Source organism: Mchenga conophoros, linkage group LG13 (genome assembly GCF_057382185.1).
Source record: "Mchenga conophoros isolate Kocher_MC1m ecotype Shallow Benthic linkage group LG13, M_conophoros_male_GT1.1, whole genome shotgun sequence".
NCBI lineage: Eukaryota > Metazoa > Chordata > Actinopteri > Cichliformes > Cichlidae > Mchenga > Mchenga conophoros.
The window spans coordinates 12,512,758-12,530,190 of NC_140538.1; the positions used below are offsets into that span (position 1 = coordinate 12,512,758).

At 40.9% G+C, this 17,433-nt stretch overlaps 1 protein-coding gene across 3 annotated transcripts; it reads left to right on the forward strand.

Annotated features, from left to right (window-relative positions):
* Positions 1-4,142: 4,142 nt before the first annotated feature.
* On the forward strand, positions 4,143-15,989 carry ndnfl (neuron-derived neurotrophic factor, like). Of its 3 annotated transcripts, XM_085296496.1 has the most exons (4): positions 4,143-4,690; positions 7,294-7,527; positions 9,180-9,304; positions 13,869-15,989. In XM_085296496.1, exons 2-4 carry the CDS (start codon positions 7,358-7,360, stop codon positions 15,320-15,322), a joined length of 1,749 nt encoding a protein of 582 aa, XP_085152622.1. In that variant the 5' UTR covers positions 4,143-4,690; positions 7,294-7,357; the 3' UTR covers positions 15,323-15,989. The 3 variants fall into 3 exon arrangements, with proteins under 3 accessions (XP_085152622.1, XP_085152624.1, XP_085152623.1); XM_085296498.1 differs by lacking the exons at positions 4,143-4,690; positions 7,294-7,527; positions 9,180-9,304 and adding an exon at positions 10,936-11,071; XM_085296497.1 differs by lacking the exons at positions 4,143-4,690; positions 7,294-7,527; positions 9,180-9,304 and adding an exon at positions 11,205-11,577.
* The last annotated feature ends 1,444 nt before the right edge of the window (positions 15,990-17,433 follow it).

Here is a 17,433-nt window from a genome sequence, read left to right on the forward strand (position 1 = left end):
ACATGCTGCTTCTAAAACTCTTGTTGCATCTTGTTTGTTTGTCACTATTTTATGTGCAAATCTGTGAGAAGTTGCACATGTATGTGTTGGTGCTTCTAGGTCAATAGAAGGGCGTGTGTGCGTGCGTGCGTGTGTATGTGTGGCCTAGGGTGGGCTCTTTGACATGACTGGATTCTCTAGACTAATTAGCCTTTAAATTTACCATGCCTGAAGGATGAAGAGGAGAAAGACAGACACTGAAAAGGAGATGAAGAAAGGCGGAGAGATTTCGCTACCCAATATGAGATGCAGATTCAGTGCAGACATGGGGCAAACGAGGACTAAAGACTGCTTGCAGTAGATGTTTTCCAAAAAGTAAAAGTGTATCATCATAAATATCAAAACAAGATGTTTTCATTCCATCTGATTTTTCACTCAAAACTTTTGATTAAATGAAGTGGACCACTGGAGGGATGCAGTTTTCCTTGGCATATAGACGGAAAAACAAGTCTGAACTGGGAGGAGAAGAAGCATGAAGAAAGAACAAAAGCAAAGAGATTAACTGCGCTGAATAGAAGAGAAACTATCTGCTAATTGTGAGTGACCTGCGGAACGGTGAGTTGTTGGTCCAGGCTGTTCACTTTGTGGAAACAAAAAAAATGAGTATAGTTCCCAGCTTCCACCAGTAAACATCTCTTCATTCTCGCCCTTCTTCCCCAGGGACGAGTCTCTTTATCCAAACGAAACACATAATATGAGCTGCTGGGGCCACCCCTGAAGGTCCAGCATAGCCTGCACACCTCCTCCACCTCCTCGCCAATGTTCTTTCTTTGTCTTCATACCCCCTCCTCTGCTAATAGATTCCCTCTCATTACCTCTGGACCACCATCTCCACCTCCATCCCCCATCCAAACACAGAAAGGGCAGTTGCAGATTGACCCACATAATCCTACTTTACCTTCTTCTCACACCAGCCACCGCAGCGGTACACACACACCATCCACCTCCACTCCTACTGTCCTTGCCCCTCCTGTCTCACTTCATTTGGATATTAGAGATATCCGTGAGCCACCCACCTCTCTAACCATGTCCTCTCACCCTCATCCTTCTCCTCCTCCTCCTCCTTTGGATGCTGATCAGTGATTTGATCTGTGATGGCTTGCTTGCATCTCTTTTGCTTTTTGTCTTTCGCACACACATTTACACACACTCCCATGGGACTCTGACAGCATAGGAGCAGATGGGCGGCTGGTGATGACATGTTGTTAAAAATAAAGATTCCTGTTAACCCGTTGTCGGCTTGCACACCCTCTGTCCCTCCCTCATGTCCCCCCATTTCATCTCATCTCTCCTGTCAATCTCTCTCTATCGCTTTTCACACTCTGAATCCCTAATTCTTCCTTTTAGTTTAGCTTGTAACAAACAGGATGGGATTCAAATGCTACAAAACCAACTAACTTTGGCACTGAAAGCATGCAGCTCAAGACCCCCCGACCCCCAGAACATGATATTTAATACATGGCTGCCATAAAGACGTCCCCCCTGCATTATGCATGACTTGTAAGCACACATCAATAATAGATGAAAAGGCCAGTTTTGCAGTTTCTTTTCATGCAATTATGCCAAATGAAATTTTTATTCTCACTTTCTGTTTCTTTTTCTGCGAGTGGAGTTTGTCCTGTGACGATTTCATGATAAATTATTAAAAGGCAACACAAGGGGGTGGGAGGGATCAAAAGAAAAATTCAGGCCGGTCATGATGGCAGTGAAACAGAGAGAGGATGTGTGTGTGTGTGTGTGTGTGTGTGTGTGTGTGTGTGTGTGTGTGTGTGTGTGTGTGTGTGGGAGAGCTTGTGTCACCCAAGCCTGTTCATCCATTCCAGGTCTGACAGATGTCCTACAGATGTCCATAGTCTGAGGAAAACAGACTACAGCATGATTCTCAAATCAAATTCTTCACCAAAACAGCATAAAAGTTGTTAGAACACAGCTCATACACAATGTTGGAGGGTATGCATTCATTAATCTCTCTAAGGTTAATCACCATCCAACCTTCAAAAGAAGCCGCCATATCGTGCTCTGCCAGATTGCCGACTTTCAAAACTGCAAAGTGGGCCAGCTTATAGAGAACGATACAGAGAGAAAGACTGGTGCCTTTGAAAGAGAGTCCAGTCACTCAAAGGGTCCTTACTTAAAAAAAAAAAAAAAGGAAGACCAGTTGTGGGCACTGAAGTGATACATTTATTAATAGTGTTCATGTGCCACATTTTTTATTCCACTTTGAAGTGATGTTGGAGGCAAAAAGAGGCAGAAGGAGACAGGGAGGAAGGGAGAGAGCGGGTCTCTCGGATTCTAGCCTGTGGTCACACAATATTCCCTCTGGGTGGAGTGGGTCCCATTCAGAGCGACCTCAATAGCCCTACACTGAAGTACCTATAGTGAGTGAGTGAGAAAAGGCCCCATCAGAAAATGGAAAAAGGGGAGTTAACACACAGCTCTCTCTATTTTCTGATGATATTGATTAAAGAGCTCAGAGAGACCAGGGTGCCATTGTGTGGAGATAAGAAATCTGGGTGGGGTTGGAGAGCCACTGAGTCTACTGAGACCTGCACTTGACCTGTGGGTGGAGGACAAGAAGCCTCCAATATGGTTGTCTCGTACAGCCTACAGAATAAATATGTCTCTGTCTGGGCTTTGAGTTTACTGCATGTACCCATTGCAAAGTGATGAACCTGTTAAACCAACTGTGAAACTAACAAACTAAGAAAGTGCTGAGACCAACAGTCAAAATACAAGTACAAATAGATGTTTCAGTTGGTATCAATCCACCTCTTCTTTCTGGGAAAATATGATGCCAGAAGCTAAGCAGGAAGAGTACCAAATGGGGCAAAAGGATGGACAAGTTACTGCCTATAAAATATTTCTTCATTAGTAATGCATCAATTTGCAGTTTAAAAGAAAAGAAAACAAGAAAGGGTGTGTTTATTTGTTCATTTGTGTGCCGGTGAGCAATTTTTCAAGGAGAATCAGGCCAGCAGTTTGCCTGCTTCCCATTTTCATGTTCACGCAGACATGCAATAGCATCAGATAATTACATTAATAGTTTTGCAAGGCACTAAAAACACAAGCTTGATTTAGACGTCCATTTAAGTTACCAGCAGACAGAAACTGGCTGCAGCTACCTGCCATTTAAACTAGCAACAAGAATAATAGCAATAACAATCTTAAGTTCCATAAAGTTTAAACCGGCCAGGTTAAAAACAAATCGCTGACAGTGTAGTTGCTTGTTAGGGAAAAAATAGCTACAGAGAGAAATATCGATAAAATTGATCATTTTAACATGAAATTTCACTGCGATTTGCTAACTGCTGGAGCCAGCCTCACCTTCATTTTTCAAACTTGGAGGTTGAATCGTTTCTGATAGGTATATAATAACAATTAGCAACCAAATTAGGCATTTTTTGGTATATATTCTGTGGTTTGATGTGTCCTTTAATCTGATCATTTCCTTTAATTATAAGAAAATGTCACATTAAAATCAGTTTTTGGAATCTGAAGCCTATTAGAATTCTAAAATTTAATGAAACTCCACAAAATAAATATGAAAATAAAGTTTAAAACCTTATCTCTGAGTAGTACAGCATAACAAAGGATATCGTAAAGTAATTCAACCAATGAACCAAGAGCTACTGCAGCTCTTTAAATAATGAAAATATGGCAGAAAGTGCTGAAATGATTTTATTTGCAATCCAAAGTCCCTTTTCACTTTTTTATTTAACATTTGATATAAACATGCACACTAAATATTTGCATAAATCTATTAAGGGACTGATAAGCTGCTCTCCTGTTTAAATATGTTCATTTAGAGGCAGACTAACCACCTGACTGAACAAGCGATAAGGGCACAAAGACAGTGTAACCTCTAACATGCTGTCTGAAATCATCTCCTAATGCAGATGTTATCAGACCAGCCAGAGACTGGCATGTATTGTGAATGCACTTAACTTTTACATCACCTCCCTATTCCCTGACGCTGCTCTTGACAACACATTCTCTCTCTCTCTCTCTCTCTCACTCTCTCTCTCTTCTCATCACCACCCCCATTCAGCGACCTCACCGTCATCCCCCTCACACTCACCCACTCGCTCCCTCACTCTCAGATTGCACATACAGATATACAAACACACTCAGTCACACATGAGCCTATTTGAATTGCAAGTGAGCTCTGTTCACTACCAGGAGCAGGTAAACAGAAGGAAGAAGTGAAAAGAACGGGAGGAAGGGGGAGAAAAAAGAGTGACAGTGGGTAAACAAGAAGCGAAGAAAGCATACAGGCTTCACTGACCAGATGACATTCACAGAGTATTTAGCAGGACAAGCCTCCACGTGTGAAGGTCTCAGAGAGACGGAGGAAAAGAGTGTGGAGAGTGCCTTGGGAGCCTTGCACCACACCAAGGCACACTGGAGGTGGGACAGCCCTGAAGGAACACCTGAGCTCTGAAGAGACATCTCTTGAAGTAAGGGGTGAGCAGCACCTCATGGGAGACGGAATCAGTGGAACACCCAACAACAACCTGCTGTCGCTCCTCCTCTCCTCGCAACCGACTCTCACCCCCCTTCCTCCTCCTCCTCCTCCATCCTCTCTCCCTCTCTCATTTGATCCCATCCCTCACTCCCTGCACCAGAGAGGGAGAGCGTGCACAGAGAGAAGGTAAGGGGATGCATGCATGCATGTTGTCCTTGCAGAGCATGTGTGTGTGTGAGTGTGTGTGAGTGCGTCAGCGTTTCAGATTTCAACTGGTTGTGTAAGTCAGCAACTTGCTTCTTTGAATCAGTTGTTGTTTGTGTGTGTGTGTGTGTGTGTGTGTGTGTGTGTGTGTGTGTGTGTGTGTGTGTGTGTGTGTGTGTGTGTGGTCTCTGGAGGGTTGTTAATAAAGCTGAGACAGATGTAAAGCACTTTTAGTACGTCTTATGACTGCTTTTGCACGTTTGAAGGTTGGGGTCATCTCTCTTTTCTTTTTGACAACTAGTAGTTTTTTAAATTATTTACAAATACACTAGTGTGACTATGAAGTGGGGCAGTGAACACAGCGAATGAAGAGCCATAAACTAAAGAAAGAGTGTGATACTATATAAAAGTGTGTGAACGACAAGCGGCGTGAGAGGTGCAGGCGCAAAAGGAGAGTGAAAGTGAGGAAAACGAGGGAAGGTTTATATATTCAAAATTACGTGCATCGAGTTAGAAAGTGAACCGTAAAATCCTATCAAGTTGCATGGTAATTGCATGTTACCCTTCCATCATTTCATCAACCCCCACCATGAATCACAGGCCAGTTCTTTGCTCGTAGTAGTTTGGGGGGGACAACGGATCCTGCAGGGACCACCCCATGCCATTTAATCTGTCCCTGCCCACAGATAACAGAAGGCAGATGGTCCTGCCAGAGCCCAGGGAGACAGAAGATAGCTAATACAATGTGCAGACAGATAGCACACAAAACTCAACCTGTCCCCCTGAAACTGAGCCTGCATCAACTTCTAAATAAGGGGAACAAATGAAGTGGAAAAACAGACAGAAAAAGAAAAGCATAAAGAGGAAGAAAAAGATAAACAGAGCCGAGCTCAAGTATCTTTAATTAAAACTCAAGCAGTATCCAGAATAAATGCAGTCAGTTGACAGTTTGGGATAAACATAATGGAAAGAGGAAACTCGTTTAAACAAAAATAACCACAAAAAAAGAGCAGAGAGTGAGCAGGACCATCAAAGTCATGAGCTCCTGTGTATTTATTTATTGAGGGTGGTAGTTAAGTTCACTAAGCTCCCTCTCGCTCTAAGACCCAGCCTTTTCGCCTTATGAAAATTCAATTGGCCATAATTTGCTGAGGAGCCGTATGCATATTTTATCAGCGGGTGCGTTTTGAAGAAACAAGCCCGCCAAGCTTTTTTGTGTCTTCATCTTTATCAAGATTGAATGAGGGGACGTGTGAGAGGGGCTGTGAGGTTGTGCAGCCATCTGCTAATATGTGCCACACTGGGCATTTGACATGGGAGCTAAAGTAAACATCAATCAGCTTCATATGTCTGACTGAAGCACAGAGAGAAATCCATTGCGACCTTGTTGCCTGACTAGAATGTTTTTCTCTTTTGATTCTAACCATCTTTTTTCTAGTTTCACTTTCTCCTCTCTCCATCTTCTTCCCTCTAATTACTCTAGGATCCAACATCCTCCTCTTCTCGCTCTCCATTTCCACAGCCCTCCCTTCCTCTCTTCCCTCTCATTTCAATCAGTTTTTCTCCCTCTGCATGTCTCTCAGTTAAAGCTTTATGGGTCGTTCACTCCCCTCTTTCTTTGCAAGGATAATGAGCAGGCGCCTCTGTGTGACTTTGTAGCTGCGCGACGATCTGTGAGTTTGAATCTCGGAGCGTCCCGGGGCCCAAAAGACTCAGATGTACCTTCTGTAGCTGCCTCCGTGGTTCCACTGCTGCTGTCATCTGATCTATGGGGCACAGCACTGACATAATACACCTTGTTAGGGGAAGGCGGGGAGTGTGTTGGCGAAGGCTGTGTGACTTTGAACAAATGTGTTTTCTCAGGAGAGAAAGAAAACAGTGAGACCTGTAATCATCTACTATCACTAAATCACAACCGCATGCACACAGGAGCACGCCCACATATAAATGTACAGATAAAAGGACTGTGAAACACTAACAGAGTGCGAGAGAAATAAAAATAAAAAAAAAACGGGGGAAAAAGACAGAAAGAAAGCCTGAAAAATCTGATACCAGTTCTTCTGGTTTAGGCATTGCATTAATCTATGCTGAATGGATTTGACTGCATCAGAGCACCTCCAGGTGTTGTTTGCACACTCGTCTCTGCATCAGCACGGCATCGTTTTCTCAAGATAAGTCCCCTAATAATCATAATCAAAGATATTTCGAGAACAGACCCATTCAAACCCTCAAACTAAAAATAGAAATGTAGATATAAAGGCAGCGACTTCAGAGTGATATTAGCAACCCACTTCACACTTTGAAAAGTGGTGCGATGGGTGATTTTTTACAGTGAGTGTCAAGTTGTGCTACACACACATCCCAGAGTAATATAGCATGGCAATTTCTTTTCCCTGGTATGAATAATTCTGTCTGAATAGGATAGGATGTTTCTTCATATCAATGAATCATCAGCCGCTACAGCTCTTTAGTGTCTGCCTGAATGGTACAGTAGAAATTTAACTAAGTCTGCGTGTGTGTGTTTGTGTGTGCGTTGCTGATGGGCTCTGATTGATGGTCTTGACCTTTCCACTGTGCATTTTCAGAGCCCGGGAGCCATCCAGGACGTAGGGACGAAGACTAAAAGGCATAAGAGAGTGTGAATCCACTATGGCGCTGTCTTGGTGTCTTGGTGCAGCTTTGGCACTGGTATGTGGATCTTTGTGGCCCCAGGTGCACTCAGGTGTGGCACCTGAGAATGAGGTGCCACTTCGCCCAACTACGTGGTTACCAGAAGGAAAGATCACCTCTGTAACCCTACCTAAAGGACGAACTCGCAGGTAACAGATGGAAAGCATCCATGTGGTTGATAGCTTGTTTCCACTGAGAGCATAGCAAGATTGTTTTCATTATATTTAATGATGTGGTGTCATAAGAGGTGAAAAAGGTGCTCCTATCTTTTAAAAAAATATCCATTTTTCAGCATACTTTATTCTGAATTATCAGTACATTAATATGTGTACCAAATAAACTGTGCCTAATGAATGAAGTGGGTTGAAAGCAGTTTCGAACTAAGCAGAGCAGACTAGGTAATTGCTAAGAAGTGACAGGTGAGTGAATCACCAAACAAAAAAAAAGGCACCAATCACGATTAAGATAAATTGAGATTAGGATTAAAATTAAAATCTATTCAAAAGATTAAAAATATATTCACCCCATGATGACATGAAGCTGAAATAAATCAGCAAGCGCCACATAATGAATTCCTTGTCAAACTATATCATTTCCTTAATGCATACACTTAATATTTTTGTCTAATGATTAGACTTGAAATGAACTTAAAGTACCATTTTAAACAGTCAGGTAATTCATGTGTTTCTAATCCAAACAAGTCCATGATAATCTCAGCACTTGTGTAACAGCTGAATTCACGTGAAACTAGATGCTGTCCCTGCTTGACGTTTTTCCTCATTTGCATTTCATTTAAGACCCACGATTAAAAATGGAGGTCTGCTCAGTGAGGTCAGAAACAGTAACATATCACCACCCATTCCCTATCCACCTTTCGTAAAGACAGAGGCTGATTCCAGCAGCGCTGTAGAGAGAGCAAGAGGAAGTGGAGCCCATTTGGCTTGAACCCTACACAACAGTGCCAGTTGCTTTCTGAAAGCGGGAGCAGAAAATTGCGACATGCATCTCCCCGTGAGCTGCAGTCTGTCCACCAGTGCAGTCAAGCAGGACCACACGGCAAATAATGGAGAGAAAACACTGATTCAGAAATTAATCACTCTATTAAATAATCCACAAAGTGCCCTTGAGAAAGAGTGCTGCACATCTGTTTGGAAACAATCACCATCTGTGCAGAATAATGAATAAACGTGTTTGTGTGGCAGGAAATAATTATGCTGTTAATACATTTTCACATAGCACGACTAAATGTAAAGAAATGTTAAAGACTTCTTCTATTCAGTCGTCTTTGCTAAGCAATAAAGAGTTGAATTGAATTTTAATAGGCCACCACAGAATAAGCGTTAAAATGCCCTTCAACAGCAATTCAACTGCCATATAATATGCAAATCTAACATCCAACATGCAACAGCACAACCATGTCCTTATAGTTTCTATGCTAAGCACGAGCTGAAATGGTTACATCAAGCAGACAGATATCCATCTGAAGCCGTCAGTGCAGCCTTATCATCTGATTCTGAGGTCACCTCTCCTGATCTGCTATCAAATGACTGATCAGCGTGTAGGCAAATGGAAACACAGCAACTGGCAAATGTCTGAAACGGCTGTAACTCGTCAAACTTTAGTAAATGAAATTATAACCACCCCACCTTATCTAAAAATCATCCAACAAAATGAAAGAATGGGCACCGAACAATATCTTGTCTTCTCGTCCATCACCTTGCAGCTGAACAGAAGCAGGATGCTATCTTTCTGTCATCCCCGGTGAAAAAGCAAGTTGGTTCTCTTTGGTGTTTCTCCACAGGTTATACTTCACGCTGAAAAAGAAAGCTCCGGGGATGTCGGTGACAGTCAGCCCTTGTGACCTTCCCATTGAATGGACCTTGGCTGCTCGCACCCTGAAGGACAAACCCCTCAAAAACCTGCAATGTGAGTGGACAGTAAGACCACAAGCTGCACCTTTTGATACCCACTTAACCTGAAGACCTCACTACATCTGGCTTAGCCAAGGACATTGATTAGAGATTATCATTGCCATATAATATGTAGGGATTTAGTGAAGGGCAAACAGTCTAATCTTACTTAAGCTTCAATGTGTAGATGAGACTTTTAAACCAGATATGTGACCAGAATTAGTAGCATAAGGTAAAAAGGTACATTCTTGCTTTGTGTTTTCATTATTTGTAACTTCAAGGTCATGCTTTTACTGCAACTGTTACACAAATTTATAGGCCAACAAACTGATTTCTGTCAAACAATAATTTCACTGTTGAAGCCTGAGTGTGTTTCCGTGTTATGAAAAGTCCACAAATTTAACAGTCCTACATCTTATCAGCACATTGTACCCATTTGTTGAAGTTCAAAGCACTGTAAAACGCATATATTTTTTTCTAAATGCCACCCAATGTCTTTGACAAGGCCAGAGACAGCGAGTGTGATCATATCTGTGTGTCACCTGGTGATAAATTTTATCTGAGGCTTTTCATTTCATAAAACACACACACCAAAAAGCTCTGCCAACTCCCTGTTCAAATATTGAATAAAACAACAAACTAAAACTGCACTCTGTAACAGTCTGTTTCTTGCAAACCAAAGCAATTAAATAAACTCAAAGGATTAAATATATTCTGGCACAAAGGCTTAGAATTAAAGACAGGCAATCAGTGCTCAGAGGAAACAGAAGTAATCGCATTTCAGTCCTAAAAAGGCAGAGATTTCTGGGAAAGGAAACAGGCCTCAGTGTTTTCCAAGAGTATTTTTCCAGGTTACTTAAACAAGCTTCTCCACATGCTAAAATAACATTATGTTATAAAATGACACATGAATCATTCAGACCCTGAGCTCATGGGTCCCCATTGCCAGCCTGAATAATTCACTTTGATTCGGTAACATTTGGTCTCATTTTTCATCTCTAGGAGACATGAACAGTGAAAACAATTGGTGATTTATTTATTTTTTGTCTGTGTTTATCTGGCAGTAGTGTCATTTAAGTGAAGAGTCTGTACTTCAGAATGAAAACACTTTAGGTGCTGAATGAAAATACTGCCAACCATTTTTGAAGTGGCAATTGACATTTTAGATATATATTTGTTTGTTCATTTACAAGGGGCTTAGGATTTTCTCTGTCAGCGAGGTTCAGTGTGATCAATTGTTATAATGTACAAACATAACGCTTTTGGTTTAATAACATGTACTATATTTTTTTTAAAACAGCGACACCTAAATAGTATAAAAATTGTGTCCACTGCTTAGACTTTGGTGAAACATAACATGATTTATTAACCAGTAAATTAAAGTTCTAATTTAGCATTAGCCTACTTCTCAGTAAATCGCTATAGCTAATTTCTTAAATTTCAACTCTTGTGGCATTGCTAAAAACACATTACATTACTACTTTATGGGAAAGCAACTCAAAAACACCAAATAAAGAATTTAATTTTGGTAAACATACTTATTTACATACTGCCAGCAGTAAAAGAGGAAGATAATATGAAACCAGTGGTGATTAGCTTAGCATAGGAGCTAGCCAGGGGGATCTGCTATGAATTGAAATTAACGGGTTAGCGCAATGACTGTTTTCTACAGTCATTGGGTTAGCAAGCTACGTTGAGCTAAAAGTCAAAGCTTTCTGTGTCACTATGGTAACTTACCAAATCACCATGGTAACTTAAGCTGAATACCTTTGGTTTTGAGCAGGTTATGTTCAGATTTTCTGTTTGAAGTCAGCTGGAAGCGCCATGTTTTCATTGATTCTTTTATTCAAAGCATATTTTTAAGTGCAATATAGATTATCTGCAGCAGGAATACATTTTATGTATGCATTTTGTTAAGCTATCCGGTTGTTCAGTGATGACGCGACGAATCCTACTTCCGGGTCTAAAGTAGTCTGCGTTTAATATGGCTTTTGTGTTGTTAACATGTTTAATGTTATGTATTTTCTTCTATTTGATCTCAAAAAGCTCCTAAAACAGTCAGTGATCCCTGTTGACCTCCCTCGGCTTTTATTACCACTAATCATTTATTTAAGCTCAGTCTTTAAAACCTTAGGATGTAACTACAGCCCAGCCTATGCAGCAGTATATGAATGACTAACCTCGTATTGTGGATGGATTATCTCAGTTGTTCTCCTGGCTGAAGTTTGGTCCTTTTACAGCATCCTGCCATGCGATTACATTTGTTTCTGACCACCGAGAACACTCACGGTAACTTTTATCGAGTGGAAAAAAAGTTAGCTTGTTTATATTATGCTAACATAGCTGTGTCGCTAGCGGTCACCTAGCACATCATTATATACCAGCTAGCCCAACTTCAGTAACCCTACAAACGTCACTGCTGTTTAGTTTTCTGTCTTCATTTATGCTGGAAGTAATAACAGAGCTGTACGTTTTAATTTGTTTCCAAAACCCCGCAGTCAGGACATGCTATATTGTATTTAGATAGAAGCTAGCGAGCTAACTCCCTGCTAACTTCTAACTCCGTTAAATGTCATAAATTCCGTTTTCATGGATGCCTGGATGTTAAACTCAATTGTTACACCTGGTAGAGCAGAACGCTGATCATTTTATTAAAGATGAAAGACTTTAGACAGTTTTTCAACTCTCAGTAATGCCATAGTGATCGTTTGATATGTGGACCTGCAGCGGAGTTTAGACCCAGACACGGCTAGTGACGTCAGACTGAACAACCGGATACCTTACTAAAAACCAAGTCATTAGGTGGTGATACAGAATGTTGTTGTTCTTTTTTTTATTGCCAACTTTCTCTTAATATGCTACTATTTCTGTTTTACACTGCTGGAATTGCAATTACTACAGGATAGATTAGAAAATTAATTAACATGTGTATTACCCAGAATACCCACACAATTAATAAAACGGATTCAATTTGATTTGGCAACAGATTAAAGCGATTTCCATGCCTCTTTTTTTTCCGTTACGGGACAGTAACCTCTAATGTATCACATTTAAAGTTTCAGATATCTAATGTGCAGCTGTGACGTTGTAAACAGCAATATTAAAATAATTAAATTGACTTAAAATGTTTATTTTTAGTGCTCTGTGCATTAAATCTAAGAGTAATTAATTTTCTGCAGTATTAATCTCTTGTCTTATTTGCAAGAAGAAAGGTGAAAAGCGCTGTTGTGTTATGTTTTATCAAGTTGGCTAACACAAAGAAAGCCTGCATGTGTTTCATTCATTTGTAGTAAGAGTCTACCCCTATGACCATGTGGTAAATGGTAAATGGACTTATATAGTTCTTTTCTACTCTAACTGAGCACTCAAAGGGCTTTTTAGTCCAGTCCTCATTTATCCATTTACATAGACATTAATCTATACCTAAGCAACATGTCTCACACTCACACTCTAATGAATGCACTGGGATCATTAGGGTGCCTTTTTGAGGGCCCAAAGTCAGGCACACAGACTGGTGGAGCTGAAAACAAACCACTGACCGTCCAGTTGGTAGACAACCGGTTCTATCTCCTGAGCCACAGCTGCCCCCCATATTATATGCTGTTTATCTAATCTGTACAAAAACAGACTTCTAATAACGTGGTGTTTTTGTGTAATTAATTATGTAATTGCACTAATTGTATGAGTGCACTGACTTCAAGGAGGCTACATTAAGCAAACTCCATACAGAGTGTGGCATGCATCTTATCCAATTCAGAGCATGAAAGTAATAAGCATTTCTTACGCAATGACAGCTTTATTTCTTTAACACTGTAAAGAACCTAATATGAGATAATCCAAACTTTATAAGGTCTCCTTCAGGCATGTTTTGATATATAATCTGAGTTATTGCACTTGTATTTATTGTTGGCCACATTTAATTTGTGCAGATTCTAACATTGATTTATATTGCATATTAAGTTGTGCAATATTATTTTATGACTTTGCAGGATAAAGTTTATTATAACATTAATTGCTTCATTTAGGGCACTTTATAATTTTATGTGTAACATTTAAGTTATTTATTATCACCCCTTGAAAAAACGTTAGCTCCTATCTGCTGGTGTGTATGTCAGGATATAAAGTTCACACTGTTTATTATGGAGAATACTTTTAAGAAAACCTATAACCCACCATTCATCTATAGCTCAGGGAAACTGGAGAACAGTACTGAAACAAGACACCAGGGTTACGCATATAAGAATTATGCTACTTTAGATAATAATGTTTGTCTGAAAATCATGTCTAATTATTCTTCCTGATTTAAAAATCCCAAATCTGAGAATGTACAAATACTACCAGATGTGCAAAAACTACCAGATGCAATTCAAGTCCTGCTTCACTCTAACTAACTCCAACTGTGTGCAGCAAAACATTTATCCTTCACTGAATGAATGTGAAAACAATCTTCTAGTATCAAACTTTGTCATTGTCCAAAGTGATGGTCAAATGCACAAGTGAAGTAAGAATAAGCAAAACATATTCAAGTGTGTCATTGTGATCTATTGTGGCTAGCTTTCTTTTTTCTTCTTTGCTCACAGGGAGTACTAAAAAAAGCATGCCTGAGGTGTGGTGGCGAGGTCCTGGGACGGAGGAGAAAATACACAGCAATACTGGCAATACAGTGGAAAGCTACAGTGGTCCAACCTATCCAAGCGCTTCCATCTACATCCTAAGGCTACGCTCCAAACAGCAGAACACCAGAGCAACAGTGTATCTTCATGAAGGCCTGGGGCCTTCAGGCATCTTCCCTCTGCTCCCAGCTGACCCACAAGTTCACACATTAGGTGTAGGCATGACCAGCGTCACCCTCAGCTGGGCACCCAGTGCCTCCATAACGAGCCTCCCACATACACAGACCAGTTATGAATACTGTGTCCTTGTCAACTCACAGGAAAACTACCCCAGCCTTTGTGCTGCACAGAAGAGTATGAGGAAAGAGAAAGACCAAAAACAAGAAAAGAAGGACAGACGGAGCAGGGTGACGGTCTGGCCCATTTTGAAAGAGTGGTGGTGGCAGCAGTGGGACACTTATCCTGAAAGTCCTCAAAGTCCACCAGCTTCCCTCACTGATGAGTATGAAGACCTCCAATGTGTGTGTCAGGGGACAGAAAGTGTTTGCACTGTCTCAGAGCTCCTGCCTGAGACCCAGTATTACTTTGATGTCTTTGTGGTCGACAGGCTGAATGGGACCAGCATGGCATACAAGGGGACACTTGCTCGGACACATGAGGAGGCTCGACCTGCTATTACCGCCCTTAGAGAAGGAGAGCTGAGGTGGGTGACTTTCCAAGACAGAGGCTTCAGCTCGGAGCAGTTCTTCAGTTTCCGTCCTCGGGGTTGGCAACAGAGTGGCCTCCTCACCTTGCAGAGCTGTGGGGAAGGTGAAAAGGTCAAGGTGACTGTATCTAGTAAAGGTCAGGTCTTGACCTCTCAGGCTGCTGGGCGAGAATTAGCGCACATATGGCTCCAGGGAAGTACTTCCTATCTCATCCACCTGGAGAGAGAAGGAACCGCCATGGACCACACCTCTGCTGTTACAGACCCATCGCTACCAGAAGGTCTGACAGCTTCAGTCAAAATGCAGACCTCATCAGCTTACCACCGCAGAGGAGTCCCATCTCTGCCCTCCACCTTACAGATAAAATCCTTCAACCGATTGCGTGGTTGCAGTAGTGTCACCCTAGCATGGATGGGAACAGAAGAAAGAAGCCTTTACTGTGTGTACCGCAGAAAGCTTGGAAGCCATGAAGCAGAAGCTGGCGGAGCATCAGCTCTAACTGCACCCTGTCTGGGGCCAGAGTCCCGCTCTGACACCGAGAGAGTTCTCTGCAAGTATTTCCAAGAGCTGAATCCTCGGCGGGCCGTCACTACAGCTGTGATTGGGGGCCTGGAGCCAGGAATGGCCTATGTGTTTGATGTCTATCTAATGAGACGCTGGGGGATCCCTATCAAGTACACCAGCAAGATTGTGAAGACTAGAAAGGAATGCTGAGCTGCTGCCCCCTACAGGAGGTTTTTAAACTGTCCCAGTTAAGGGACAAATGCATCAGCCATGGGCATGCTATAAAGACTGTCCAAGAGAACGAAGCCATTTGACTGTTGTAGAGAGACTGTTACCATAACAAGGAAATATTCCCTCTGGAGGAGCAATGGTTACATTCAAGATCTCCACTTACAAGATCTGTGCAAGTGGATAGAAAGCATATGAGAAGGATCTGCACACCAGCAAAAGTTCATAACATTTACAATACAGTTCCTGTGCTTTTGTCATTTTTTCCATTGTTGATCATAATAATAATGTGTCAGTTGTCCAAGTGCTTATTTTGTGTCAGAATACAAAGAACGGATGAGGTTTGTGATGACAAAAGTCAAGACAAAAACAACAACAGAGACTGTGCCAAATATGCAACAGAAGCAGATGGGGCAATAATTAGATCACATCTGAGACGCGGGGGTTGTAGTATATATCTCCAGTGCTGCATATTGTACAGGCTTATAAACACAGATGGGTGCAATCTACAGATGCTAAGTTCAAAGTCAGTGTGTATCTTTGTGTTCTGCTTTCGCATGAAGCAGTGAAAATACTTAGTGACTTGCCTCATTGTCTTTGATGTATTCTTGTGCTGCTTCAAACTCATTAATAAATACTTGGGTATCCATATGGTTCTGCCTGACTGATGCATGTATTTGCACTATTTTGTGAAATTCTAAATTTAACGCTTCAGCTTTTATCATGAGAAATTAAGTCTGTTGGGTTGCTCAAGGCCACACTAATCTGTGGCATTTAATTAAGGGGAGATTTATGATTTATTTTGGTTAATAGATTCAAAGTAAGGTTGAAATATAAAAAAATTTACTTTACATAGACATTAATCTGCTGATAGATTTTTTTCAGGAGAAAATAATATAAAAAAACAATGTTAAAAGGGGTCATTTATATATGGCATTATCACTTCAGACACAGCAGCTTTAACATCATTACACAATAATTTGTCTGCAGCATCACCCGTTAACCTCAATCTTAGCATTTGATCATGCTGTGATCATATTTGAATGAGAGGATGGATTTAAATTATTAGCTAGCAATAAGGCTAGCAAGCTTGGTAATCAAGCTCCACCCATAAGCTGTACAGGTTCAACACCTGCTAAATAAAGATGACAGCGATACTGAGGTGAGTTGTTGAGAATATCAACTTTTCTGTAGGTAAACACTGTTGCATTTTTGCCACTGAGCTGCTGTTAGCTGCTGTTGGCTCTTGTTAGCTGCTATTAGCCGGTGTTAGTGAAAATTTCTTTGAAACAGATCAAACACAATGTGAGAGTAAAATCAAACCTTTAATAAGAGGAAAAGCGTGACTTTTAGGACACTCAAACCTAACATTAGCTGACATAGCGTTAGCTTATAACCAGCTGTTGTTGCATAGCTGGCATTTTCAGTTGACCAGATGGGTTGCATGTCTAATCCACTAAAAATAAGTAATTGTGACAATTTGGGGGAATAAATAAGCATGTTTATGCACATTTGCATGTGTCGGAGCCCTGACTTCATTTAGGAGATGAGGCTTAAGGTGGGGAGGAAGAGAATGGTGTGGAAATGAGAAAGAAGAGAGAAAAATGAAAGATGAGTTGGAGAAGGAGAAAGACATAGTGAGGAAGAGATGATGACAATATAAAAGTTTCATTTATTAAATATTCATCTATAGCTAGGAAAGAGCTATTTGTGATCTTTAAATCAAAAGTAACTTATAAGGCGTCCTGCATGTAGGGTGGTCTCCACATAAAACACAAATGGCATTTCAAGTTTTTACAACAGATGCAGCACTTGCAAAGGAATACAAGAGACTGATGCTGATTTAGCTTTGATTGGTGGGAAATGGAGAAATGCTAAGCAGCTGTGGTAAGACAATAAGGGTTTATTCAAGAGAAAACACAAAGCCTTGCTGGTTTGTGGTAGTACCAGTGAAATGCACACATAAATACACTGAGCATGTTTACAGAATCAGTTTGATGAAAGACGTAGTTACATAGTAACTATGAGAACAGCATTGCTTTCTATCTAATAAATAAACTAAAAAATACTTACTTTAAAGTTTAAAGTATTTA